Genomic DNA, 13,807 nt, shown 5'->3' with positions numbered 1-13,807 from the left:
TGGCGGCTTGTCAGGCTCCTGCACTGTGAAGTTCCTCCTCTCTCCTCCACACAGCTTTCTGCAGGAGGAGGTCTCTGTGCACAGCCCGCACTTCAGGAGTGAGGAGTCAGGCTTCCCCTTCTCAGGATGGAGTATTACACGTTGACTTGGAATTATTCTGCATGGATGATTTGTCTCTTCTCTGTTAATGTGTTCAGTCATTTATATGTAGCAATACGAACTCATGGATATTTATTTTATACTTTGTCTTGAAATATGATACAACTTTGCTTATTTTTTTTTGCTCAAATTATTCCAGCTTTGGCCTTTGGGAACTCTTTCAATGGACTTCTGTGTCCTTTGACATATTACCATGGGTGTTGGGCTTTTGGTTTCTTGTTTGTTTTGCTTTTTGAGCACTTCCTTCCTTTCTGGTGCTCTGAGGTGCTCCAGGCTCGTCTCTTACATATTTCCTATCCTAGCTCTAGGATCAGCCATTTCTCCAAGGAGCCCGTAGGAGAATGATACGAGAAACCAAGCTCTGGGTATTAGGTGTACTTGTTACTATTGAGGTTTTGTTGCTCTGGGCCTTCTTAGTTGGCAGAGCAAGGAAATATATGTGTGTATACAGATAGCTGTGTATACACATGCCTGTAAATATTTCTATGTCTGTATTAAGCATGAGTTCACACTAGGTCTGTGACTCTAATCCGTTACCGCATGGATTATTCTAGTTTTCTCCCTTTGCTTATCTGTTAACTCCCATTCCAAAAGTGAGAAACCTGGCTGCCACCACCTACCATCCGTTTTCTTAATTGTTCCTAGTTCACTGAGCTCTCAGACTTAGAAGTTTCTCTTGAACGTAAATAACATATTGTAAGGCCTTTGGAGTGCTGGTGCTTGGTGTGAAAGCTCACGTAAGTTACTTTCATCTCAGCTTACATCTTCCCTGGCTAAGAAAAGAGAAAGAAGAATACCGTATGATATCACTCATATGTGGAATCTAAAAATAAAAAAAAGGGCACTGTGAACTCATCTACAAAATAGAAAGACACTCACAGACATAGTAAACAGTCTTATGTTTACTGGGGAAAGGGAGTGGAAAGGGATAAATATGGGAGTTTCCAATTTACAAATGTTGGCCACTATATATAAAAACAGATTTTTTTAAGAAGTTTCCTCTCTATAGCACAGAGACCTATGTTCAGTATCTTGTAATAACCTTTAATGAAAAAATATGAAAACGAATATATGTATGTATATGCATGACTGGGACATTGTGCTGTACACCAGAAATTGACACATTGTAACTGATGGTGCTTTAATTACAAAAAAAAATCTTCCCTGCTAGAATGCCTAACTCTGTACTTAACTTTTCTTTTTCCACCATTAAAATGTTTTTATCAAAAACCTATAGGAAAACATAAATACAAGTTTCTTAACTTGAAAATAACACAAAACTAGGTAGATCTTGGAACTTATAACAACAGAAGGAAGATATTCATTAAGTCATCCTGCACATGCGTTCAAAAAAATTAGTAACAAGGGTTTATGGAGACCTAGTTTAAGTAACAGTTCAAGTTGAGGACTCCTGGGGACCTTCAATCATGTAAGCCCAGCACGCGCTAACGTGTGCCATGGCTGCTAAAAGCTGTTGAGGGCTTAGCCTGTATCCCTGTGAACATAATGTTCAGATGAAGGGAGATGTTAGTCTCATGCGGCTCCTGATATTGGAAGCATTGTATTCACTCTTTATTGAAAGAATTGAACAAGACATTGAAAAATAATATCCAAAAAAAGAACAGGATGGAGAAAGTCTATAAGCAATGTTTTATCAAACACAATTTGGAATTTGAGCATCAAAATAAATAATGATAGTAAGTATTTCAGCCCATTAAATAAATGAGGAACCATGAGTTCATACTGATGGAATATTTATCTAGTCTCAGCGTACCTCTGCACAGAATACTTAATAATTACTAAGAGGGAAAAGAGTAACTTATCAGTGGAGATGCCTGGGGGCCATCACTTTTACCAGATGGTCAAAGTGAGCTTCACCAGCAATAGGATGTGTCAGAACTGTACCACCTGGTGGTAGCCACCAAGAAGAGCACAGCGTCACTTCTGTGATGTTGCTGCCCGAGGTGCACAACCTGAACCTAGCCACGAGGAAACGCCAGATGAACCCAGAGGGACGGGCATTCTGCAAGTAACTGGGCTGTAAACTTCACAAGTGTCAAGGCTGCGAGCATCAAGCCAAGTCTGAGAGACTGTTCCAGACTGATGGAGACTAGTGAGACGTGACTGTTAAATGCAACGCACGGTTCTGATCTGGACTGCTCTAATGGACATTATTGGGAAATTGGGGAAACGTGAATGGCCTCTCAGATTAGACAGTAATCATATATCAGTGTTAATTTCCTGATTTCGGTGGCTGTGCTCTGTTTATAAGTATTTGTTTGTTTGTAGAATACACACTTAATATTTGGGGTGATGTGGCATCATGCCAGTAACTTACTCTTGAGTGGTCTGGAGGAAAAGAGGTTTTATTTTATTTCCAACTTGTTAGTGTTACTTTTTAAAAAGTGGATTATTTGGGATTCTGGGAATAATTAGTATGGAGAAGAGACTGAAATGGAGTCCCAGGGAGGGTGTCTTTGACTGTCTGAAGAACTGTTGTGTGGAAGAGGAGTTTTCATCGATTCTGGAAGTGGTTCTTATATTTGGTGGCATTTTAGTTTATCGACGGGATTTTTTCCCTTCATGATATGTACAGTAATGATGGCATTTTACACAATCAGTGAAATACAGTTTATTTATTCAGTGGTGCTTCTCCAGAGAAGAGAACGGAGAGTCATGAATTGGCATTTAGGAATCAAGATTTTAGTTTTAAGAAAGACCGATTTAATGCTTAAAACTACCTGTGGATAGAACCAGCTACCTAAAAGAGTCAGTAATTTATAGAGAGGGTTCCTATAGTATGCTGAAGATGACCCCTGAGAACTCTTAACTAAAAGTTAGGTGACTCTCTGGTGTCTGGTGATGTCTTCCTAATATTTTGCCTCCCTACTTTTCTGCCTTCCTTCATGGAGGAAGAAAGTGGCTTTCTTTTCCATGCTGGTCTTTGCTCCTACCGTCTTCTCTTTTTTATGATGTGGAAATCACAGAGATGATCTGATGAGGGCATATGGGCAGGAGATAGTGTAAGGAAAAAAAGAAGCTGATATTGGGGTGCTGGGCATTGAGCCTCTGCTCTGCTTGTGTGAGGCTGACCAGCTTCCTGCCCAAGGAGTGAAGGACAGGGGTTCAGTAGCCCTTGTTCTTCCTGAGGACAGTCTGCAGGTCAGCGTCGTCCGGGATTATCGAGTGGCTCTAGAATGGCCTGGTGGCTCATACACTGAGCTCCCAGGTGTCAGCCTCGTGGCAGGAGGGTTAGATTCAGGCATCAGCACAATTTCAAGTTAGTCAGTGTCATGAACCTAGTAGGCATCGACTGGATACTGTGGTGCTGGTGTGGTTGTGAGTACTGCTGCTTTCAAACCGGGGCACCTCCACAGTGACAGAACATCACCTTCATTCTCGTGCTCCACGCCCTGTGTGCCTCCTTCACTCCCCTGCCTGCTGTCACTGTCAGGGGCCTGGACTCCTGGCTTGCCTACCCGCACACCGTCCTGAGCAACTTTGGAATCCATATGGGAAGTGAACACCCTGAACCTAAAATTCTTCACTCAGGGCCTTTGACCTTTCTGCCTCATGAGGACCCTGGACTCCTCCCTCCCTCTGGGCCTCATTATCTCCTGTAATTTTTACATCTCTTGAGTCTCAATTCCAGTGTCCTGTTCTCTGACTGTTGCTTCTTTGCTTTCTCTCCCTCTCCTGTCATTTGGTTTTGTTGAGCCTTCAGTTCCTCAGGCCCTATGTTTTCTCCTGATACCTTCCTCCAGGCTTCACTCTATCATTCTGCTTGGATCCCATGAGCCAGGATTTCCGTCTCTTTGATCAACAGTTCCATTTGGTCAATAAGAAGTGTCTATCATCATGTGACTATCAGGTACCTCTGTGTCCATCTGGCTCCCAAAATGCCCTGAATGTCAAGTTAAGGAGTTTGAACTTTTTTAGTTGACAGAAGGGACACATCAGAGGCTTTGAACAGAGAGATGACACGACAAATGTGTGTTTTAGAAAAAACCACTGGCAAATCTCAGCAGGAAGCCTGTAACAACCTGTCGTCCATGTCTGTCAGAACTGTTGCTGGATTCATTTCATAAAAGAACGCCGCGTATCTTTTTCCCCCCTTGAATTCTTTAAGGAGTCAGTGAGAGAAGAATGGGTACTAGGTGTGAAGTGAACGTATTGCAGAGAAGCATCTGAGAAGGACTTAAATTTAGTCAGTGGAAGCGAGAGTGAAGGCCTCCGACCACGAGTGAGCAGATTCACCCGCAGGCTCGCGGGGCTCGGCCAGTCTGTGCAGCCTGCCCGAGAGGGAGGTACAGAAACTCTCTGACTTACACCTGCCTGTCCCCGCAGCAGCGGCCATTCTAGAACTTAAAGACGCCTTAATCCCTTTCACTTAAAGTATGTGCTCTGCTTTACATAGAAAGAGGTCATTGAACTCTTTAGGAATAACGGATGTGCAGGCAGCCAGTGTGGGAATGCTGCATCCCCCAAAATCTTTCTTATGGGAAATTTCCTCAAATGATCTGAGAGCTTTAACATTCCTTAAAACATTGGCAGCTGATTTGAGCTTAGCAAACGAGCTCATCTGTTAAGGCTCAAATCCTGTGCTAAGTGGGGTTTTGCACAGGGATGCTATTTTCTAAAAAAAAAAAAAAAAAAAACAGGTAAGCTTAGAGTACAAAAGTGAAAAAGCTCACCGTCAGTTCACTTTCCCCACTTGTGACCTGGTACCTCAGACAGTGCGTTTGTTCTTTTCCAGCATCTGCCTTTATAGTTAAGGTGCCAGCTGCCCGGCTGAGCTGGGCTTGTCTTGAGAGTCTTCATTTCCAGGATGGGGGCCTGGTTCCTGATACTTCCCAGCCAGGGGGGGCTCACTGAGCTGCAGCTCGAATCCTCGTGGAGGCCTAGACTGATCAGCAGGTGCCTGAGTGTTCCCCGAGGTGATGGGAGGAATGAGAGAGAGGAAGCAACAGTCCCCGAGTTCTGTGGTAGGGGCTTTCTGGCTTCCTCCAGAGAATGCTTTCCTCTACTTCCTATGAATAGTAATAACACAAGTAGGATTGGCTCGGGAAACTGTAGCACTTACTGAGCATCTGCCGTGAAGCCTGCAGGTAACACACCATTTTTTGAAAGAAAAAACAAGTTCAGAGAGGTCAAGTGTCTTGCTGGAATTTGCACCTAGACATTCTGACTTCAGAGCCCAAAGGAGGTTAATTCTGAGGTCAATTTTGTTGTCTCCTGAAAACTGATTTTATAGTCAGGGTTATAGCAGTATTATTATATTTTTCCATTTATTCTTTTTTCCCAATTAAAAAAATAGAATATAATGTGTATGTGCAGTCAAACTGTAATAATTCTACCTAATAAACTGAAAAAGGAGGGGAAAAAATAGAATTGCTAGGTGTGGGGTGGGGGGGCTGTTGGTTACAGAAAAATTGCCCACCCATCATTTCTATTTATTTAATGGGAAAAAAGATAAGTAGAAAAATATGTTAATCCTTCTGATTACAGAACCACTTCACAAAATGGTGAAGAAATTACAGCATTAGAAAAATCACCATTTTGCAGACACTGCTGTGGTAACCGGTTCAGATGGGCATTAGCATGTTCTGAGAGCACTGCATGAAGGCTTGTGGGGGACTGGATATTTTGAAAGCATCACCCCACAGATTGCGTATTAATTAAAAGGAGAGAAGCATCCGTTTATAGTGGAGGAAAACGGCAGGAGCCAGGTGAGCCAAGTGATAAAATGCGCCCCCTCCGATGAAGTGAAAGCCCGGCGCATGCTTCCTGGCACAGCGCCGTGGGGGGCACCGCATCCCCCTGGTCCCGTTCCTGCCAGAAATGTTCCCTTTGGAGGCCTGGGCATAAGGAAGCGGTCAGACAAATCCAGATTGAGGGACATTTTTCAAACATGTGGCCCGAACTCCTCAGAAAGGTCAATGTCGTGAACTTACAGAAGTGACTGAGCGACCTGCTGTAGATCGGAGGGGACTAAGAAGACGAGACGGCCAAGCACAGGGCCCGCAAGGCCTGCCTGGGCGCTGGGCGCTGGGCGCTGGGCTCACCTGAGCAGCTCTGAAAGTCACTTCTCCGGGCAGAGGTGGTCGACTGTGGGCTGTACGTTGCAGAGCAGGGTTGTAGCAGAGTTCAGTTTCTTGAGCATTACAAATGAATCGTGTCCTTGTTCTTAGGAGATAATGCTGAAGTATTTAAGAAGGAAATGGCATGATGTTTGCAGTTTACTCTCAGTTGATTCAGAAATACACACGGAAAAGTTAACGTGTTACCAGTTGACAGATCTCAGTAAGAGGTGCATGAGTATTCATGTAGTATTGAAACTGTTCTGAAGGTTTGAAAATTCTCAAAAGAAGAAAGAACAGAGTTGTTTATTAGAGTGTCCAGGCTCAAGCAGGGGAAACGTAGATTCACATTAAAGAATAACAGTGGGGGAGGTTTTCAAGAAAATAAGTGAGAGCAGGGATCACAACTAGGTTTTTACTAGGTTTTCGCTTGTCTCTGGTAAATTCATCCTGGCAGCTGGGCGTGTTGAAATGCATGGGATTCTGAGGCCACATTCATGATTTATTAGGGTTGCTTGTCAAGAGCTTAGGACGTGAGAATGTTGATGGATATTCCAAATATTTGTCATCTTTCTTTGAATGTTTACATCATTACAGTCTAAATAGTTCTCAACTCTTTTATCAGTCGCTTATTGATCTAACCCTAATTTTATCCTGAGTTTATATTTTCTCTGACATTAATATCCCCCACCTCTGCCCCAGACACAGGACCAAAGCTTCACAAATCTTTAAAAGTCAAGTGTCTGGGGCATCCTTAAGTCGGGGTCTTTGAACCCAGGTCTGCTTTATGGAGGGAAAATGAGGAAGTCCATGAACCTCTCCTGAAGTTGGGGTGGGGAGGGCGTTCTTCTAGGAGGGAGAGTCTGGTTAAGTGGTTACGACCTTAGTGCCTTTGCTAGTATGCTGATGACACACTGTGATTAATGTCCATTTTGTTTGACCATCAGTGTCTCCATCTCCTTTCCTGTCGCTCTTCCCAGGCTCCTCCTTTGTACTAGTGTCACGAGACCCCCTGTGTTTGGCTTCTCCCTCTAGTCCCTTTAAGATTCTTCTTTGCCCCTTGAGGGTAGATGCAGTTTTCATGTAATCGAGATTGGGTGTAAGGGAACAGCCCTCCTGTGTACATCTTCTTTAACTACTCACACAGAAACCTTCACCTCTGACACTTCTGGTCTCTAAATGTGTGTGGGGTCTTCCCTACACCAGGCAGTTCTCAGCAACGCTAGAACACTAGCTGGGTGTCCTGTAATTCAATTTGATTCTGACACTGTCTTCATGGGGTTAACATCAGATCCCACAAGCGAAGGGCTCAGTCCCGCAAGACTCTCCCCCTCCCCCACCACTTCAGAAGCCGGTTGCAAGTCACAGGTTGTCACCTGTAGTTCTGACGCATGAGCTGTAAGTTGAGGTTCCCACAACCTCCTCCTCCGGTTCAAAAATTCGTTAGAATGGCTCACAGAACTGAGGGGGAAACTTAACATTTACTGGTTTATTATAAAGGATATAAAAGAATACAGATGAGGAGCTACATAGGGCAGAGTGTGTGAGAAGGGGCTCTCTGGCATGCTGCCCTCCCACCCCCCTACTTTTGGGATTTTTATGCAGGCTTCATGTAGGTACGATCGATCCTTAACTCAGTCTCCGCCATCTCCCCTCCCCAGGGGACTGGCAGATGGGGCTGACAGTTCCAAGCTTCTCATCATGGCTTAGTCATGCCAGACCCCATCCTGAAGCTACGTAGGAGCCCACCAAGATTCAGCTCACTGGAACAAAAGGCACTCTTGTCACCCAGGGAATCCCAGGAGACTTAGGAGCTCTGAGTTGGGAACCAGGGGCAAAGGCCTGATATTAGGACAAGATGTACTCCCAGTGCTGTCACTTAGGAAATTGCAAAGATTTTAGGAACTTTGTCCCAAGAACTAAGGACGGAAACCTATGTCTTTTCTAATTTCGCAGCAGGTAATTTTCTACTCTCTTTGAAAGGTGAATGTTAAGGAGCCTCTATGATAACATATGCTCAATAAATATTGAAGGGATGATTGAAATAATTAAATGCTTCTTTCCCACACAGCCTTCCCTTTGAGATTAGATGGCGCTCGTTTAGTGTTGTTTGAATGAATGAATTGCGTGGACTGGTCCCCTTGGCTACCTGTGCAGCTTTCCCAGCTCCTCTTCCAGCTTGAGTCTTCGAGAGGGAACCTCAGAGCTGATTTCTAAAACTGTCTGTACCTGGTGTGATTATAAAGCAACGAGACTGATTGTCATGTGTTGTTTGTGGGATCCGTCTCAGTTACTTTATAGCCATACCTCGTATCTTATACCGCAGATCACTGCCTGTTGAACAACATTTTAAAAGCATAAACTTGAGGTTTCTAAATGGAAATTTAAAATGGTTTAGCATTGTTTTATGGTTTTTTCCTAACTTACTGGTCAGAACACTTATATCTGAAAGATAAATAGATGTTAACTTTGTTGCTTCCTTTTAATTTTGCAGTTTTCTTTGTTTTTGGATTTTTAATCAGTATTCTGATAAATTGCCGATAAATGGCACAGTTTTGAATAAGATTATACAAAGGTATATGTTCCATTGGGTTAGATTTTTCATAAAACTTTTAATAATTAAATTTCTTTTCAATTGCATGTGGTCTTTTGATTGCACATTGTATGAGGACAGTCCTTTTAGTTAAATACAATAAATGAAACATATATATCAAATATTTAGTAATACTTATTCATTGAAGAAGTCTTTGATAGGACAAGTTTTGGCAGTTTTGTTCTGTTTTGGTGTTTTACATTTATATGTACAAACCTTATTCAAATGTAAATAAGTGATTATAATTTTTTCTTTCCCCAAATAAAATGTTTCTCCTCCTTCCTGACCCCCAGAGTCTTATGGGCTCTTTGAAGAAGGCGGTTGTCAAAAGTTGCATGTTGCCACAGGCAGCTGCACCTTCTGAAAGGGCAATCACTGACAGCTGGATGGGTCATAGAAAGGCTTCTCTTTTTGCTTAAAAGAAAATGGGAAATTATTCCCTTTGTACAAGGGGAAAGGGTTAGAAATTTCATGCTGTGCATAAGAGAGAGAGTCGCTTGCCTTTGCTGTATTACTGCTTCTGGAAATTATGTAAGTGGAAGAATCAGGGGGAGAACAATTTACAGACATTCTTACAATTCATTTAAGTGGTGAGTGGCTGTCGCAGAACCTCTGGACAGCTGTTAGACTCAGGCGTGACCAGTCCAGAACGTGAGGCTTGGGCATGTCTCAGGAGGGGTTTAATTTCCAGAAGCGTTCTGGGGTAAACTGGAAAGGAACCTTCCTCCAGTCTGGTCTACACATAGGACCAAAGTCAGTTTCAACTATTGGTGATTAAAGACGCCACAGCTTGGCACTTTGCTGTTACAGCTCTCTTACCAGATTTGTGTCCGAAGTCAACGATACTGTGAAACTGTATACTTTGTACCCCTTTCTATTCCTTGCACAAGCTCTGCACACAGTAGGTGCTCCATGAATGTTTGTAAGATTAATGCAAAAAGTACCAAATTTTGTACTACAAATAAGTTTTTCTCTTTTTCATAAGGAGTTGGGACCCACTAAAGAACATTTTAAGACGGAAAAGGCTTTACTGTGAAAACCTGCCATGATTTTATCATATTTCTGTTGCTGTATAATACAGTGTTGTGTGCTGTCTTTTATCACATTTGGCTGATTAATAATCTGTTTTTTTAAATATAGTTGTAAGACAAATTAACACGGCTCTTAACACGGCAGTCATTTCATGCTTTAAGTGTGTTTAAGTCTTAAGTAGTACACGGCAGATTTCTGTCCCCCTTGGTGCCAGCATACCCAGCTGCAGCTCCACTGCATTTGAAACGTTGAACCTGCAAACCCTTGTCGGTAGCAAACTGCAGAAGTTTTTCTAAGTAGCGCTTATGTATAGCTGATGTTCTGTAAGTTGTAAATGTCACTTGAGTATGTATATTTATTTTACGTTACAGGCACTGGAGATATTATTGCTGTCATGATTACGGAATTGAGGGGTAAGGATATTTTGAGTTATCTGGAGAAAAACATCTCTGTACAAATGACAATAGCTGTTGGAACCCGAATGCCGCCAAAGAACTTCAGCCGTGGCTCTCTGGTCTTCGTGTCAATATCCTTTATTGTTTTGATGATTATTTCTTCAGCCTGGCTTATATTCTACTTCATTCAGAAGATCAGGTACACGAACGCTCGGGACAGGAACCAGGTGAGCTCCAAGTACTCTGCAGTGACTGCTGCTTAGAACAGGTGTCACACTCACGCTGCACAGACGTGCTTTCATTTAAGAAAAGCTGTGACCCGTATTTTACTGTATTGAAAACATACCTACTTAAGTATTTTAAGGATATTTTAAATGCCTAAGTGGGGAAATTGTTCAGTTCATGGTGATCACTTGGAATATTCTAGGTAAATGTTTAGCTTAATACCATAATGTGATCTACCTAATGGTAGTAACTTGAAGAAATGTGACAAAGTTGCATTTTTAAGCTGGTAACATTTGTAAGTGACGGGAGAGTTGGGAGGGTGGGGGAGGGAGATTTTTCACTGTATACCTTTTTGTTTCACGTGAAAAATTTTCCCCATGTGAATTTTAAACTGTGTAATATCAATTCAGAAAAAAAATTATTAAAAAATAAATTATCTGTCCTATTTTAGGCTTAGCCATGGGGTGATGAGGAGGTAGGAAAGAACCAATAGAAGACATGCATCTAGATGGTCATCCTAGAAATTCCATTGACCAGCACAGCCTGATACTAGGTGAATGTCACACAGGACACAGGAATAAAGGCACAGGAAAGACAGCGTGCTGCCCTGGGGTAGAGGCCTCGCGGCCAGTGTTTCGGTCGGTCTGTTACTTTGATGGGCTGCAGACCCAGTATCTACCCTAGAGCCAGGGGTGAGGTGTTGGGTCTGTCCCAGTCCTAGGCTTCTCTCCTAGGGCCCTAAGAAGTGAATTTCTTAGTGGTTTGAAGCCAATTTTTATGTAACACCATCCTCTCCTCAAACAGTACATCCAGCTCCATGGGGATGGGAGATGGAGGGTAAATACTCATTATTCCTCCTTCTAGTGAAAGGAACACAGACTCTGGTATGGAACACCTCTGAATTCAGATCCTGACCTTAGCACCAATTTGCCGTAGTCCCTCTTGAACAGTTTTTTTAGTGTCTCAGCTTGTTTCTTCATCTGATAATAGATTTTAAAAAAAAATCTGAAGGCTATAATTTATTGAGCATTTATGTACCAGGCTCTGTGCAGCATCCTTTACTTCTTTAAAATTTTTTATTGTGATAATTTTTATTATTTATAATTTCAGACTTAACAGAAAGTTGCAAGAATAGTATGAAATACTCCCTTGCCCAGATTCTCTAGCTGTTACCATTTTACCATATTCCCTTTTCTGTGTGTATAGACTCTTTTGTAACCGTTTGAGAATAAGTTTGAAATAAGATGATAATTCCCTTGAGATCCATCTAAATACTTCATTGTGTATTTTCTAAAAGCAAGACATGCTCTTACATAACCACAGTATGATTATCAAAATAATGAAATTAGCATTAACACCATTATCTGATCTCCAGACCTTTTCTAAATGTTTAAAATTGTCTTCATAATGTCCTTTATTGCAGAGAAAACCCTGGATTGATCCAGTCAGATCGTATGTTGCATTCAGTTGTCTGATGTCTTTTAATCTGTTCCATGACATTGTCATTTTTGGAGAGTGCAGGCTGGTTGTTTTGGATTTGAGTTTGTCTGATGTCTGATGTTCCTTCATGAATAAATTGAGGTTATATGCATTTTTGTCAGGAACCACCAGTCCTTTATATATGCTTAATTATTACTTTGAGATAATTGTAAATTCACATGCGTTTGTAGGAAATAATACAGGGAAATCCCATATACGTTTCACCCATTTTCCCCTCAGTGGTAAAATCTGGAATAACTATAGTAAATATCACAGCCAGGATATCAGCATTGATGCAGTCCATTGGTCTTATTCAGGTTTCCCCAGTTAAACTTGCTGGTGTGTTGAGAATAGTTGTGTGTGGTTGCAGGTGACCACCACCACTGTCAACACACAGAGCAGTTCTCACAAGGATCCCTTGTGCAGATCCCTTTATAGTCACAGCCGCCTTTCTCTTACATTCCTACTCCTCACTGCGCTGAGCTGTTCCCCACTTGATCATTTTATTGTTTAAAGAATTCTATATACATGGGATCCTGTGGTACTTAACCTCTAGAGTTTGGATTTCTTCACCTAACATGATTCCCTTGAGAACCTTCCAAGTCGTTAGGTCTGTCAATAGTTTATTCCTTTTTATTGCTGGCTAATACTCTGTGGCTTGGATGTACCATAATTTGGTTAACCAAATTATTTCCAGTTTTTGGCTATTATAAATAAAGTGACCATGAACATTCATGTACAGGTTTTTGTGTGTACATTAGTTTTCATTTTCCTGGTGTAAATATTCTAGAGTGCAGTTTCTGGATTATTATGATAAGCATGTATTTAATTTTGTAAAACACTGCCATACTCTTTTCCCAAGTGGCTGTGCTGTTCTCCATTCCTGGTGGAAACGTTTCCCTGATAGAGTTCCTCTGTGTCCTTGACAGCGTTTGGTGTTGTCACTGTTTTTCATTTTAGCCATTCTGATAGGCCTATAGTAATACCGCTTTTGTGATTTTTGATTTGCTGTTCTTTAATGGCTATGGGCGTTTACCGTCTTTGGTGTGCTAAATGCCGCCTCTTCAGTGAAATGTTCATTCGTGTCTTTTGCCCACTTTCTACTGGGTTCTTTGTTTTTTGCTGTTGAGTTAAAGAGCTCTTTATACATTCTAAATAGAAGTCTTTAGTCAGAATTGTGGTTTGCAAATATTTTCTCCTAGTTCATCCCAGGGACTCTGGAAGAGCAGAATTCTTTAGTTTTGATAAAGCTTCATTCATCAGCTTTTCCTTTTAGGTATTGTGTGCTTTTGCTGTTAAGCCTCTTTGCCTAGCCCTAGATCATAAAGATTTTCTAATTTTTTTCTAAAAGTCTTAACATTTTACAATTACGTCCATGATCCATTTTGAATTAGTATTTGCATGAAGTGTGAGGTTTAGTTTGTGACTCATTTTTCGGCTTATGTTTGTCCAGTATTGCACCTTTGTCAAAACTCAGGCATGTCTGTGTGGGCATGTGTCTGGGTTTTCTGTTCTATCCTGCTGATCCCTGTGTCTGCACCTCTGTCCACACCACACTGCCTTTGATTATTGGCTATATGCTATGCCTTAGTATTGGGTAGAGTGATTCCTCCCATTTTATTCTTATTTTTTCAAGATTATTTTATCTATTCTAGGTCCTAGAGTCTTTTCATACAAACTTTAGAATAAGCTGTGTCTCTCCCCTACCCCCCCCAAAAGAAAAAAAAAAACCACTTTCTGGGATTTTGATGTGAATACATTAAATCTATTGATCAGTTTGGGGAGAATTGATATATTTACCATATTGAATCTTCCAGTTCATGAACTCTGAATGTTTTTCCATT

General features: G+C 41.6%; 1 protein-coding gene across 2 annotated transcripts in view; it reads left to right on the top strand.

The window, feature by feature from the left end:
* The window catches only part of RNF130 (ring finger protein 130), an 87,003-nt gene that overhangs the window by 31,550 nt on the left and 41,646 nt on the right, over positions 1–13,807 (top strand). For both annotated transcript variants that reach the window (XM_064480182.1, XM_064480181.1), the window contains exon 3: positions 10,236–10,486. In XM_064480182.1, the coding sequence (XP_064336252.1) occupies positions 10,236–10,486 (251 nt within the window). The remainder of the gene's footprint in view (positions 1–10,235; positions 10,487–13,807) is intronic.

Source organism: Camelus dromedarius, chromosome 27, assembly GCF_036321535.1.
Source record: "Camelus dromedarius isolate mCamDro1 chromosome 27, mCamDro1.pat, whole genome shotgun sequence".
Lineage (NCBI taxonomy): Eukaryota > Metazoa > Chordata > Mammalia > Artiodactyla > Camelidae > Camelus > Camelus dromedarius.
The sequence above is the reverse complement of the archived record's forward strand: the minus strand, read 5'-3'. Positions and strand labels throughout refer to the sequence as shown.